Source organism: Zea mays, chromosome 1, assembly GCF_902167145.1.
Source record: "Zea mays cultivar B73 chromosome 1, Zm-B73-REFERENCE-NAM-5.0, whole genome shotgun sequence".
Classification (NCBI taxonomy): domain Eukaryota; kingdom Viridiplantae; phylum Streptophyta; class Magnoliopsida; order Poales; family Poaceae; genus Zea; species Zea mays.
The window spans coordinates 216,146,651-216,161,851 of record NC_050096.1 but is presented as its reverse complement, the minus strand read 5'-3'; the positions used below and the strand labels follow the sequence as shown (position 1 = coordinate 216,161,851).

The 15,201-nt window shown below is 46.6% G+C and overlaps 2 protein-coding genes across 2 annotated transcripts in view; both read left to right on the top strand.

The window, feature by feature from the left end:
• The window catches only part of LOC103643261 (uncharacterized), a 39,221-nt gene extending 32,576 nt beyond the window's left edge, over window positions 1-6,645 (top strand). Inside the window, exons 2-3 of the mRNA XM_008666421.3 lie at window positions 3,370-5,300; window positions 5,842-6,645. Of these exons, the coding sequence (XP_008664643.1) occupies window positions 3,444-5,300; window positions 5,842-5,865 (1,881 nt within the window). The 5' untranslated portion in view covers window positions 3,370-3,443 and the 3' untranslated portion in view covers window positions 5,866-6,645. The remainder of the gene's footprint in view (window positions 1-3,369; window positions 5,301-5,841) is intronic.
• Window positions 6,646-11,422: 4,777 nt separating this feature from the next.
• LOC100384337 (uncharacterized) lies at window positions 11,423-13,842 on the top strand. Its single transcript, NM_001176888.1, has 7 exons — window positions 11,423-11,634; window positions 11,721-11,803; window positions 11,994-12,002; window positions 12,161-12,252; window positions 12,333-12,457; window positions 12,547-12,623; window positions 12,909-13,842. Exons 1-7 carry the CDS (start codon window positions 11,483-11,485, stop codon window positions 13,595-13,597), a joined length of 1,227 nt encoding a protein of 408 aa, NP_001170359.1. The 5' UTR covers window positions 11,423-11,482; the 3' UTR covers window positions 13,598-13,842.
• The last annotated feature ends 1,359 nt before the right edge of the window (window positions 13,843-15,201 follow it).

Sequence of the window (15,201 nt, the reverse complement as noted above, 5' to 3'; positions counted from 1 at the left end):
GGGCCACAGTGGCGGGGATCCGGCAGGGGAGGGAGGAGGGAGGGCCACGACAGGGGAGGGGTCGGCGATAAGATCCGGCAACGGTTGTCTAGGGGTGGCTAGCGATTAGGAGGGAGGAGAGGAGGGATAGAAAAGAAGATCTAGCTCTGTAGCCTATTGAAAGATGTGAAAACCTAACCCTAATCTAGGGTTGGAAGTATAATATATGGATGAGTTAGGTGGGCCAAACCCATTACAATAGGATAATTGGGTAAATACAGTAAAACCCTATCCTTACCCTAATAGGAGTGTAATAGTTATGACCTAGATACATGACATAGATGGCTAGAGGAGGATGAATGGTCTATAAAAATTATCCTTCAAGAACATAACTATCGCTAGAGCAAAGATAATTACTATCAAAGGTGGCACGAAAGAAAACACTTGTAGCACTATTTACTTTATGGAAGCCCACTAGACAAACTAGTAGCTTGATCTCTAGTGTATATTGAACGAAGTAAAGTACTTACTAGCAAGAGAATAACAATAGTATTACTCGATATAATCTACATAAGTCTAGTAGAGCAAATATTGTACAAGTAAATAGATGTAATTGTAAGAGTAGGTAAGGAGTACAATCCACACAGTCTAAGGAATGGCACAAGTATTATCCTTGAGGTTCGATTGCTTGCCGATAACCTACGTTCTCGTTATGATGAGTCCAAGCTACGTGGTTCATGTGCTAATTGGCATCACATGCCAAGCCCATAATAAGGGCATCATAAGAACCACACTAGAGAGACTCTAACAAGATACTATTTTACTGGGGTTGTTTTTTATAAATCTACCATGGGGATTGACCACAAGAGTCCCTCACAATGATGGTCGGATTCAACGGTAATCTCCAATAGTCGTTCAACAATCCCACGAACTCTAGAGCATTTAGGTGACGGAAATCACCAAGAGTAACAAGAGCCTGCTCAAATAGTGCCATAGGATGAAACAACTACTTGCGATGCATTAGAAGCTCTACAATCTCAAGTAAATGATGAACTACAAGATATGAGTGGAGTGTGTTTCTCTAGTCCAAGGAGATGTTCTCAAGTGCAAGGAGTGAAGGGATGCCAACCAAGATCGGTCAAGGGGTCTATTTGTAGCCGTAACATGAAATCTAACCATTACCTTTTGGTGCATAGAAATCAGAGCCCTCGGACATGTTTGGTGCACCACTGATTTCTACACCAGACATTTCCATTGTCTTTCCAACGACTACAATTCCAAAGGCTATAAATTAGTTGCTAACTATGTCAAGTATCCAGTACACTAACTGGACACACCACTAGACATGTCTGGTGAGTGTTGCACCAAAGTGTGCAATTTACATGTTCTCTGAGTATCATGTTCGGTGCCACAGTGGGCATATCTAGTATACTACATAGTTGAAGTGCTCATTTGACATGCTCTCTAGGTGCCTTTTCTGATGTTCTATTCGATGCCTTATTGAACACATCTGATGCACCATATCCAGTGCATATCGGACACCATGGTGCTTGGCTAAAAATTATGCATTATTTATGCTCCCATCACATGTCCAGTACTCTACCATACATGTCCAGTGTCTTCTGAAAAACTGCACTGAGAACATTTTCTCATCTATTCTCAAGCACGCTAACCGTTCAAATGTTTTTCCAAACATATCAGAGTATAGTTAACATTTTCTGAAGTGTTTTTAACAAACATTTTCGCTTGCTCTTACATGTGTCACTTAGGCCTATATGAAATACATATGTTTCCACACCTAGAGTTGTCTAATTAGACTCTAATCTTAAAGTACGATCATTTATCCTAAATCTGATTAGACAATCTATTGCATCTTGATCGATGAAACAAAATTATCTAGATTATATCTTTACTTTAAACCCTTGTATTTTGCTTTTCTTCTATCACTTTTCTATGTTGAGCACTAGATCATTCTTTGTTACCAACATCATCCTTTTCATGGTTGTTAATTTTCATCAACCTTGGATGTGGAGTTAACATGTTGTAGGGCACTTCACATGTAAGAGGGGGTGAATTAGGCAAAATATTTCTTAAATTGAGGTCTCTAATTTTCGCCGAGTCAGAATCTATGCGATAAATAAATTGTCTATGTGCAACTATGGTTTGGACTAAGTATTTCTGTCTCTACCGCAAAGAGCTATGCACTCTATGTTTTAAACCTATCAACCTGCTTATCAAATAAGCTAGAAAATAAAAAGCATAAAACCAAGGCACACGATATAAATGCAGAAGCTTAAAAGTGATGGAGATATCGACGATGGGTATTTTTACGAGTAAAATGCATCCGCGGTCCTCAAACTTGGCACGATGTGTCACTTAGGCCTCGAACTTAGAAAACCAGGAAAACATGTCCTTGAACTTAGTCGACCCCTACAAAATCGTTCAAAATCGGATTTTCTCAAACCGGATGCTGATGTGGTGTGCCACGCTGAAGGGCACTAACGAAAGTTTAGGGACCCAAGTGATATAACGTGCCAAGTTTGAGGACCTAAATGACACAACATGCCAAGTTTAGGGACTATGCGTAATAGGTGGCACCCGACAGGTGTGGGCAGGCTATAACGTGGCAATGCCACGTCGCTATCCAGTTTGAGCAAATCTGGTTTTGGACGATTTTGCATGGGTCAGCAAAATTCAAGGACTCATTTCGAGGCCTAAATGACACATCGTGTCAAGTTTAAGGACCGCTGGTGCATTTTACTCTATTTTTACCAAGGTATTGAAAAGTGCATAAGTTTCACCATAGTCTTTGTTGAAGTCCTCGCAAGGATGCCCACGTGAGGTCCAAGCTTATGGTTGGGTAACTCCGTGGATATCCTCAGACCTTTTCTACACACAACTGGTGCTATGTCCACTAGCTGAGTTGGTTAGGTGGTCTGAGTATCACTCCTTAGGACTTCAGTTCGACTCCCCGTGGGAGCGAATTTTATGTTGAGGTTAAAAAATATCTCGTCTGTCCACGTCAAAGCACGGTCTAAAGATTGACCCCTGTCGTGGTAGTTGTCATATGGGCTACGGTGCCGCTTTGTATGAGTGGTATAGGGGTTTGAGGGTTTTCTCGTCATGCGTGAGAATATCTTATTAATGTAATGTTCGAGCATGTCAAGGTTTTTTTTATGTCCTCTCTCAGATGCTCTCTGCTCATCTATGCAGTTATCAACTACTAGAGAAGTAGAGATAATACATATATCTAATTATGACATAATCTAGTGTCTGTTTGTTGAGAATATAGATTTAATAAGCTCCTGAAGTCGTGCATAGGATTAGGCAACTCAACTTTTTGTAGTGCATCTTTCAGGACACTGATCCATGTATATTTAAATGGTACAGATCTGACAGATGGCTTTAGATTCTCGTCTTAAGGCAAATTACAAACATTGAATAACAATCTGTCTTTTACCAAGATGGCAGAAAACGATACTGTTCAGTTACAGAGAGCAATATTCGCCCAGTACATTATGATGAAAAGGTTATTTATGGAGTTAGAAGTGGAAAGAGAAGCTTCAGCAACTGCTGCAAGTGCGGCCATGTCAATGATCCGAAAGCTTCAAAAAGAGAAGGATGCAGAAAGAATGGAAGCATGGCAATACAAGAGAATAGCTGAGGAAAAGATTAACCACACTAACAGAGCACTGGATATTCTGAAGGAGGTCGTGGAGCTGAAACAATTGGAGATCTCGTATCTGAGGTACCAATTGCAGGTGTGTAAACAGAAGCTACTGGATGCTGGCATTGACGATTGTGACGTTGCAGATGAGACAATAGATAGTGATAAATCTCTGTTTGGAAGAAATAACATGGAGAATCTTTGTCATAAAATCAAAAGAAATTCCTCTCTGCCAACGTTGCAGTTGAATAAACAGTGTACAGATATGGACATCAAGAAGAATGGTGGAGTACCATCCGCAAGGAGCAGGCTGACTGATGACGGTTGTGAGCAGATTTCAATAGATGTTATGGCTCTCGAGCCCAAGGAAAGCTTCGCAACAGATTTGAACTTTAGAGGAAAGCATGGTGAAGAAGCACATTCTCCAAGAAGTGGAAGTGAATCTCAGACTTTGGATGACCCTCCGTGTTGTTCCTCATTCTCAGTGGTGAGTCATCAGGCAGATATATGCAGTGATGGAGCAGTTCAGACCAGGGAAGACAAAGAATGTACAGTAAACCATGATCAACTCAAGGATTCTTGTGTACATGAGTCTGAGACTTCGGATGAGCCTCCGTGCTCTTCCTCGTTGTCAGTGGTGAGTCACCAGGCAGATATATGCAGTGATGGAGAAGTTCCGACCAGGGAACATAATGAATGTGCGGTAAACCATGATCACCTCAAGGATTCTTGTGTACATGACTCTGAGACGTTGGATGAGCCTCCGTGCTCTTCCTCGTTCTCAGTGGAGAGTCACCAGGCAGATATATGCAGTGATGCAGCAGTTCAGACCAGGGAAGATAATGATTGTACAGTAAACCATGATCAACTGAAGGATTCTTGTGTACATGATGACTCTGAGACGTTGGATGAGCCTCCGTGCTCTTCCTCGTTCTCAGTGGTGAGCCATCAGGCAGATATATGCAGTGATGGAGAAGTTCCGACCAGGGAAGATAATGAATGTGCGGTAAACCATGATCACCTCAAGGATTCTTGTGTACGTGACTCTCAGACTTTGGATGAGCCTCCGTGTTCTTCCTCGTTCTCAGCGGGGGCAGATATATGCAGTGATGGAGCAGTTCAGGCCAGGGGAGATATGGAATGCACAGTAGTAAATCATGTCAGGCTGAAGGATTCTTGTGCTGGTACTGAAATTGGCGAACTGGTAGCTCATCCATTAAGCGAAGTCGACCCACTCCAAACTCCAAAGAGAAGCAACAAAGCAACTGATTCCTCGTGTACTGGGAGTGAAATAACAACAGTAGAGGAACCTCAACTGTCTCCCAGGGGTGTCACCAAAGCGCGAGGCCCCCGCAACCTGTCTAGGTTCGCTGAAACAAGAAAGGTTGGGTCGATGAATAATGTGGATAGGCATGTGCGCCGGAGCTCCGGGACTTACTCGCCACGAGCAGCCGGTGTTGAGCGGACCATGTCGAAGCTGAAGCGCGTGCAAAGCGAGAAGATGGTCGAGCTAGGCGACCCTAGGACTGGCAGAGAACAGATCATCATGCTGAAGGAGGTCTACGAGCAGCTCCGTATGATAGAGTCACATATGAGACCTTCTGGTTCCCAGGAAAGCCCCCGAAGTGCCACGTCGTTAGATTCCGTTATGGAGGTATTTCTTTTTAAGCCTAAATTTATGGAGATTTTGTTTTTCTCTCACTAAGAGCAACTTCAAGAGACTAGGTATATGATTTTTGTAAAGATAAATTTAGCTAATATTAAAAGAAAATTGTATTCAGTAGACTCGGTAAACGACTCTTCAAATTTAGTGGTTCTCTATTTCTTCATCTTCGCTCTTCAATTTTGGATAGCCTGCTTCACTCTCTATTCAGTCCGTAGGTTTACCGAGTCTGTTGGATTAGCCTACACTTTTCTTTAAAATCTATTTTAGAGAGTAGCTACATCAGTAAATTTGGCTAGTCTTTTTAGCTAATATCTTGGAGTTGCTCTAAGTTTAGAGTACGAGTACAAACTATTGCTGCTTTTGACATTGTAGACTTCAATAGAAACTGTGGACGTCATCTGAAGTAAAATGACTCAGATCATGTTCTCTTCTAGTAAAGTTTATGTTGTACACAGTGGCATTTGCTCTGTTTTTTTTTTCTTCCTCTAATGATGCAAAAAAACTTTTTTTTGTTTTGTTTTTGCAACAGGCAGCTCTGTCCTTCTCCCTATAGTCGGGTCAGGCAAGCATGTCTTGAGGCTATGTACCACAATTCAAGCGGTTGGAAATTAGACGCCCAAGGTTGTGTGTTTGGTTGCCGGCCGAGATTAGCCACACCAAACTGTGGCGGCCCCTGAAGCTTAGCGATGGCGCGCTGTGGCGGGCAACCACCAAATGTTCAGCACATTTTTAGGACATCAGTGCAAAAAAAAAAGAATGACAGGCATTTGATGTGTGCTCAGTACAGCGAAATACTGGGAGTTTTTTTATGTGTGCTCAGTACGCTGTAATCTGATCCTGTGCAAAACATGCATATATTGTATGCTATGTAGTTCACTGTGGTCTGCGCAGTTGTAGAAGTTATGTACTATGTATGTGTTCATGAAGCCAAGTAGTCCAGCAGAGACAGGAGACCGGTATCTCATGATCGTGGCTGTAGACAAGTGCTTCTTGACAACCAGTTAGATCTCTCTCTTGACAAATCAGAGCACCTGGAGGCATTAAAAAAAGCCACACAAGAGGACACCCAACAATGTCAGCACGACAGCATTCTATGCGGATTCGAGGAATACTGGAATCGAATTGGTTTGATCCACAAGTTTTTTTTTATTTCCAGCAGGTTTTGTCACTGCCTCTTAACCTCCGAATCCCTACGCGTGGCGTCGTAGCCACTTACGCAATGTAGCCTCTGCCCCTAGGCTGTCTGGAAAGCATCATCGGTGCAATCCAAAAGCCCAATGTAGTCACCAAGCTGGAACGACTCTATGAGCAATGCAAATGCTTGTCTTCGTTCGATTTGTCGTACGTGCCTGGCCAACTGATGGCTTGGCCTCCGGCATCCAGCTGGTCCTTCCTTGAATTCTTCAGGTGCATTCCAAACTGTCCATTTTTTTTTTTTGATCGGTGAAGGCGAACAAAAAAAAACATGTTTTCCATCGAAAACAAATAGTCACCTAAAACATCGTTTTGTACTGTAGACTACATTGTTCGCAGAGTAGAGTTTAAATATAGGTATAGAAATTAGTAAGTTGCTGGAGATAGCCTCAAAGACAAAAGCCATTTGATTGGACTTGGATTAGTCACACAAGGCGACTGACCCAATTGCGAATTAGCCTGAAGATCATAAATGATTCTAGCATGGGGAAACTTAACCTGGTACAATACCTAAAAACTGCCAGAAAAATTTCCATCAGATCAGTTAACTGCCTCTGGTAAAATTCGCACGGCCCGTTCGCTAGTGAATGAATTGACAGTACATCTGACAGCGGTTGTGCGTGATGGACTTATATTATGGGCACACGATGCTTGTATGCAGCGCTCATGTAGTCATGTCATGGTTTGGGGATGTGGCTCCGCCGCCGTGATGGGGGCGCCATGAAGAGTAAAGCTGCAAAGGAAGGCCATGCTAGCAACAACTAGAACGGGTCCAGGACGGACGGCTGCTCTGCTTTGAGGTCAAAATCTGCAGGCTTAAGTGAGTAGCTCCTGCCGCCATACAGAGTTAAAGAACATGGCTCGCCGCAGACCTAATTAAAATTTTCTGTTGCCAGTTGGGAGGGGGGGGGGGGGGGGGGGGGGGTGGTTTACTACTGACCACAACTGGTTACTATAACTTTGGCGGCAAAAATCTGTTGGAGGTTGATCGGTTCTGTTCTGACATAAAGTTGTGCCCATGCTGTCCAAGGAAAGTGGTCGCTGCATTATTCATTAGCGTATTTAGCTTAGAATGGAGGGGAAAAAATGTTGGTAACCATAAAGTTACCAACGAGGGCTATTCAGTTCGAAAGGGATTAAAAGAGATTGCAGGTGATTAAATATTTTCTTAATTAAAATCAAATAGAAATAGATTTAATCCTCTTTGATCTCTGTGCCACCGAACAAGCCAGTATACGATAATGGATTGTGATCCAAATGGTTCTTCACAAAATGTCAAGGCCCTAAATAAATTATAGTTCAAAAATGACTAGAAATAAAGTCCGATCCTAACCCGACTCGATCCTTAAATCTTATAGTGCAAACTTTACAGCCTATTGTCAGCCTTAAGTATACCTCACATTGGTGTGCAGACCGCACAGTCAACCGTCCGTATTATCACGGGTTCTCATGAACTAAAACCGGTCGTCACATTCAGATACGAGCTGCTTTCGGACCATAATAATAATAATAACTGGAAGTCAAGTGACAGCTGAAGCGGATTCAAATTTGTTGAGTCTCGCAAGAGAACCAGTGTGATCCGTTGAGCCAAAGATTCTGAGTTCAAATACAGGTTCTCTGAAAAAAATGCAGCAGTATTACCTGGTTGCGTCTGGGAGATGCAAACACAAAATTTTTCCACCTCATGGCAAATCATAGAAGAAGGAAAAATTTCATCAGATCACTGGTTCGCGGGGATAGGCTGCTCACCAGTCAGGATGAGAAACTGCATGAGGCCCATCATCATTTCTCTGAAGTTATCGGCAGAAGGGGTACTAGACAAAGAGCTGTTCGGTGGGATAACATAGGCTATAGTCCATTTGAATTATCAGATCTTGATCTTATGTTCAATGAAGATGAGATTAAAAATGTGGTTATGGGGATGCACTCCGAAAAGGCACCAGGTCCAGATGGTTTCATAGGGATTTTTTATAAGAGTTGTTTTGATCTGATTAAAGATGATTTATCCAGTGCAATTCATGATTTCTATCACCATAGATGCAAAAACCTGAATCTCGTTAATGAGGCAAATATCACGCTTTTACAAAAAAGGGAGGGTGCTGACAGGATTGACATGTTTAGACCAATCAGTCTCATCAATAGCTTCATGAAAATATTAACCAAGATTTTGGCAAACAGGCTTGCGCCAAGAATGAATGAGATCGTCTCCACTGCTCAAAATGCGTTCATTCAAAAACGTTCAATTCACGATAACTTTCTCTATGTCCAAAAAGTTATTCAGAAACTTCATAAGAATAATCAGCCAGCTCTTTTTGTCAAGCTTGACATATCAAAAGCTTTTGATTCCATCAATTGGGCATATCTGTTAGAGGTTTTGAGAGCTCTAGGTTTTTCCCAGAAATGGAGAAATTGGATCGCAACAATATTAGGATCTTCCTCTTCAAAAATCATCATCAACGGTCAACAAACAAATGCAATTAAGCACATGTGTGGCGTCCGTCAGGGTGATCCGCTATCGCCGTTCTTGTTTATTCTCGCAATGGACCCTCTGCAGAGGATGATTGAGATGGCGGCAGATGCTGGGCTCCTGGGGCGGGTTCTGCCAAATAAGGCTAAACGACGATGTTCTCTTTATGCAGATGATGCAGGGGTGTTTGTTAGAGCAGATAAAGAGGATCTGAAGGTTTTGAAAAAGATTCTGGAAGTTTTTGAAGGGTGTTCAGGGATGAAGATTAATTTTGATAAAACTGAAATTTTCCCGATTTGATATTCCCAAACTCTTTGGCCAGATCTGATGGATGTGTTCCCGGGCAAATACTCAAAATTTCCGGGGAGGTATCTTGGTCTACCTCTGCATGTCAGAAACGTTAGGAGAATGGATGTCCAACCGCTAATTGACAAAATTAATAAAAGACTAGCAGGATGGAAAGGCAGACTACTCTCAAAGGCAGGTAGGGAAACCTTGGTTAAAGCGGTGCTTTCTGCTCAGCCTTTATACCATCTGACGGTCTTTCCTGCGCAGAAATGGCTTCTTAAAAGAATTGACAAGTTAAGAAGAAGCTTCCTTTGGAAAGGTAATAGTCCATAATTTTGTAATGGGGGTCATTGTTTGATTAACTGGTCCACAACTTGCCTTCCAAAGAATAGGGGGGGTCGGGAGTTCTAGATCTGGAGCGTTTTGCAAGAGCGCTTAGGCTAAGATGGTTGTGGTTAAGGTGGAAAGTTAAAGATAAAGCATGGGTTGGCATACAGCTCCCGTGTGACAAGGCGGATATAGATCTTTTTAACGCATCAACAGTTGTGACTATTGGTAATGGGAAAATGGCGGACTTCTGGGGATCTAGTTGGATTGAAGGGCAGGCTCCAAAGAATATTGCACCTAAGCTATATAAGAAAGCAAGAAGAAAGAATATCTCGGTCTTCAAGGCTCTTAGAAACAATTTCTGGATGCAGTTCTGTGCGCCTTTCTCTCGGGAGGAGGAAGTGAGAGAATTCGTATTACTTTGGCAAGCGATCAGCAGCGTGCAAGGTCTCAATGAACTCGATGACACCATTTCTTGGAGATGGTCAGCAGATGGGGAATACAGTTCAAGTAGCGCCTACAAAATTCAGTTCACAACGAACTTCTGTAAAACCCACATCAATCCCATTTGGAAAGCCAAAACTGAACCAAAATGTCGTTTCTTTGCTTGGACATTGTTGCATAACAAAATATTAACTTCAGACAATCTGCAAAAACGGGGTTGGCCTTGCAACCAAAATTGTTCGCTTTGTAATGTGTCTCCGGAGACAGCGGCTCACCTTTGTAAGGATTGCCCCTTCGCCGAGGAAGCATGGACCATGATCCTGACTTGGGCTGATTTGCGGTTCCTGGATGGTATTTCCAAAACCGGATCTCTTCACGAGTGGTGGTTCAGACTGAGGATGCTCTGTAGTAAGCAATCAAGAAAACATTTTGATGGCCTCATAATATATTTCTGGTGGAGTTTATGGCTGGAAAGAAACAACAGAATCTTTAAGGGTCAGCAGAGAACGACAGAGCAAATGGTGCAGATGGTGAAAGAGCTCATTGGTGGAGGTGTAGCCCGTCTGTAGCGGCTGGAGTCCCGGTAGGGGGGTTTTTTTTGGTCATTTTCTTTAAGCGTCAGTGTTCTATCTAGGTCTTTATTGTTAAGTTTTTCGAGCTGTGTCTGTTTGTAAAGTTTATTTTTACCTCTTCTAATATATTGGAATGACAAATCTTTTGCCTTTCTCTTAAAAAAAATACTTGCGTCTGCTAGCAAACACGCCGAAAACGCGACCGTCCCCACACCGTCCGTACGCAGCTCTTCCGCTTGGATCGTCCCCGTCCGCGAGCAGCACCAATAGCAATCGGTCTCGCGCCGAAACTAGAACCAGCCGTCCAATCGTGAAACTCTAGCTTTCACATTTTCAAGTCCAGAAACGAGTACTGTATAAGGCAGGTATATTTGGTATGGATCGGTACTCTAGAGCCGCGCTACTTTAAATAAACTCCAAGTGCAGACTTTAGATTGCGTTCTTATTATCAGTGATAGTGCGGGATAAATAGCTCTAAACTTCAAAAGGATACTCCAAAAATATATACTGCAATTCTAAAATTTGTATGGAGTTCGTACCTCCGATTTAGGGTGTTTACTGTTTAGCAGCTCTGTGACCAGTTTTCCTTAAAGTCTTGAAGTATGTTCCCGTCAGCCGTGGTGCCTTCCAATGTAGACCCGCGGTAACGACCAGCAGCAGCGTGCCCGCGGGCACTCAAGATTTGACCTCCTCCTTCGGTCAAGTCCAGCGTGCTCGCTCCATCGCTCGGCCGTGGCCTGTGGGAGTCCTTAAAACCCCCTCGGCTTTCCATTGTTGTTGGGCAGCTAGCGCCCTTGCCGAGTCACTTGGTTGGATCGCCGCTGCTCACCCCGTCCTAGACGCGAGGCGACGACGCCTCCCTATCCCTCTCCTCCGCAATGGCCAGGCCCCGCAAGAACGGCGGTACCGACGAGGATGATGCTAACGCCGCCACGGGAGCCACCGGGAAGCCGAAGAAGCTGATGAAGCGGGCGCGGAGGAAGAGCGAGAGCCCCTCCCCGCGCAGCTCCGCGTACCGCGGCGTCACACGGTACGTACCAACGTACGGTCACTCACTCACCACTCACCATTGCAAACGCATTATATTATATTGCTCCGACGCCTGCTGCTTGGCAGGCACCGGTGGACGGGGCGGTTCGAGGCGCACCTGTGGGACAAGGACGCCCGCAACGGCTCCCGGAGCAAGAAAGGCAAGCAAGGTAGCCCATCACCGATCCACCAGCTCGTCCATGGATTCCGGTTGTTACGTTTGCGATCGCGACTGACCTGACCTCTCCCCCGTGTGCTTTGCGTATGCGTGGTTCCTCTTCCGCTGCTGGCGCCGTCCTGCGATCGACCGGGTTGGCGGGCGGTCCGGGCTCACGTACGGACGGGGGCGCGTGCCTGCAGTTTATCTCGGTGAGCAGAGCTCCTCTCCTTGCTAGCTCTCCATGGATCCGTCCATCCATCATAAGCACAAAATGGCTCAGCGCCATGAGCTCAGCTAGGAGAGTAGTCGGTCAGCTGCCCGAGCGTTGGCAACTCAACCGCCTTTCTCCTCGGCGCTCGCATCGCAGGCGCGTACGACGACGAGGACGCGGCGGCGCGCGCGCACGACCTGGCGGCGCTCAAGTACTGGGGCCCCGCCGGCACCGTCCTCAACTTCCCGGTGCGTGTCTACGAGTACTCTCTTCGTCGGTTTTCAGCAAAAGCCGCGGTCGGGCTGTGCTCTGATGAATGTCTCCGCAGCTGAGCGGCTACGACGAGGAGCGGAGGGAGATGGAGGGGCAGCCCCGGGAGGAGTACGTCGCGTCGCTGCGGCGGCGGAGCAGCGGCTTCGCGCGAGGGGTGTCCAAGTACAGGGGCGTTGCCAGGTTCATATCACCGCACCACCACCACTTCCCCCGGCAGCCGGCAGGCACCGAGTTCATCGTCGTCCTGGTCGATTCATTCCATTCTGCAGGCATCATCACAACGGGAGATGGGAGGCGAGGATCGGGCGCGTGTTAGGCAACAAGTACCTCTATCTCGGCACTTACGGTATGAAAAATACTCTCCCTCTCTCGTACATTTATGTTGAGAACCCTATTCTTTCACTTTTTACCCTTTTTTTCCCATGTAAGTACCACTATTCTATTTGCAAGTAATTACCACTAGCTACTACTGAATACACTACAGCACACACATATGTGCCTAAATAACTCGCTTGTACTGATTGTGCCACCATAAAGCATCCCATGTCAACGATAATAGCAATGCATTTAAACTATATCAATACTATTTTAATGTTAAATTTAAGTACGCTATAATTGTGGGTGACAACAGCAACACAAGAGGAGGCGGCAGTGGCGTATGACATGGCGGCTATAGAACACCGCGGCTTCAACGCGGTCACCAACTTCGACATCAGCCATTACATCAACCACTGGCATCGACATTGCCATGGCCCCTGCGACGGCAGCCTCGGCGCGATGGACGTCGCACCGAACGTCTCGCTCGAACTAGACCTACTCGAGTGCCCGGCCACCGTCGGCCTCGGCCTCGAGGAGACCACGGGCGACGATGAATTCCACAACCGCGAGGACTACCTGGGGCACCTTTTCGGCGTGCAGCAGCTTCCCGACGAGATGGGGCCGCCGGCTCATCAGATGGCACCAGCATCGTCGGCGCTCGATCTGGTGTTGCAGTCGCCTAGGTTCAAGGAGCTGATGCAACAGGTTTCCGCGGCGGGAGCCTCCGAGACCAACGGCGGCAGCATGCGTAGCTCGCCATCAACGTCCCTGTGTTCGTTCTCGCCTTCGCCTCTGGAGCTGCCATCGCCGCCGCTACAGCAACCTACTGAATTCATCGATGGCGCGCCGCCGCGGTGCAGCTTCCCGGATGACGTGCAGTCGTTCTTCGATTTCAAGAACGATAACGACATGAGCTTCGTCTACGCGGAGGTTGACACATTCCTCTTCGGCGACCTAGGCGCATACGCTCCGCCAATGTTCGACTTCGACCTGTACGAGTGATCAGGATCCGACTGCCAGCGTTCCAAGACGCCAGTGTTGTTAAAATGGCTTCATAATTTTTGTTTATGATGATGATGAGATGACTGCTATCAAGGTTTACTTGAAAGAGGTAGGATTAGTTATTTATTCTCGCCCTTTTTTCAAATAGCTAGAAGAGGAAAATATGCTTCTCTTTTTTTCTTTTTTCCCTAAAAGGCTCAAAGGTGTATACAAGTCGTCACGAAGAACTAATTGACATTGATGACATCTCTACTATTATAATGCAATAGTTTCAACAGTCGTGCGTTTTTAACTATCGTGCGCCGCCCCTTCTCCGCCCCACTCGTGTGTTTTTAACTATCGTGCGTCGCCCCTTCTCCGCCCCACATGTGCGTCGTCGTCCCAACAAACCACCGTGTCCCGCTCGCCCAACTCTCGCTTCTCGCACCTCTGGCACCACAACAACCCCGCCTCCTACACCATCTACGTAGCCCCGACTCTCTCTCCCACGCCGCCTCCCTCTAGATCTGCTACCTCCCTCCCACCGCACACCTGCCCCTTGCCTTCCCCTCCCACGCGGTTGTCACGCTCACCCTCCATCTCCTCCCACCTCTCCCCGATCCCACGTCGCCACCTACCCTCGCTCCTTGCCTCTGCATCGGCGGCAACCCCGAGGCACTTTGCTCAGGGTGCCCAGCTTCTCGCCCGCTACTCTTCTCCTCTCATAAGCGGCGGCTCTATAACACTTGGCCTGATGCGGCACGGTGCGTGCTCTCTCCCTCCTCTGATGAATAGAAGCCAAACCTAGTCGCCCCCTTTCCCCTCGTCGCTGCTCTTCTCCTCTCGAACCCACACGTCTCCGTCGCACGCCATCGGCACTCCAAGAAACAGGCCCTGGTCAGCGTCGATGTCGCAAAGCAAGGACTTCTCCACGCTCGCACCAGATCTCCTCCACTAGGATATCACAATCGTGTGTGCCTCTGACATCGCGGCAACCAGCCGTGTGTGCCCACCCCTTCCCCACTCCGCACGTGTGTGGTCGTCCCAACAAACCACCGCACCCTGCTCGCCCGCCTCCCGCATCTCGCGCCACTGACACCGCAAGAACAATGCCTCCTATTCCATCTGCACCGCCATGTCTCTCTCTCCCACACTGCCTCCCTCTAGATCCGATGCCTCCCTCTCACCACACACATGCAGGCCTTTTCGTCCCATGCGGTTGTCGTGCTCAACCCCTGTCTCCTCCCACCTCCTACTGACCCCTCGCCTCCACCTGCCCCCACTTGCTCGCCTCCGTATCAGCAGCAACCTTGAGGCACTTTGCTCAGGGTGCCCAGCTTCTCGCCCGTTGCTCTTTTGCTTTCGCTAGCGGTGGCTTTGTAGCACTTGGTCTAACACGGCTCAGTGTGGGATCTTCCCCTCATCTGATGGACAGGGGCCAAACCTAGCCACCCCTTTCCACTAATCTTCTCCTCTTGGTCCCATGCATCGCTGGCATGCACCGCCGGCACTCCAAGAAACATAGGCTCTGACCCGCGCCGATGTCGCAGAGCACGGACTTCTCCACACTCCTGCCAGATCTCCTCCTCCAAGACATCATGGTTGTGTGCACCTCCGACATCATG

What these genes read in the sequence shown, in the direction of transcription:
- LOC100384337 (NM_001176888.1), top strand. Translation starts at nt 11,483, where the DNA reads ATGGCCAGGCCCCGCAAGAACGGCGGTACCGACGAGGATGATGCTAAC. An exon ending in GCGTACCGCGGCGTCACACG is followed by an intron (nt 11,635 to 11,720) that starts GTACGTACCAAC and finishes GCTGCTTGGCAG; the next exon opens with GCACCGGTGGACGGGGCGGT. An exon ending in GCACCGTCCTCAACTTCCCG is followed by an intron (nt 12,253 to 12,332) that starts GTGCGTGTCTAC and finishes ATGTCTCCGCAG; the next exon opens with CTGAGCGGCTACGACGAGGA.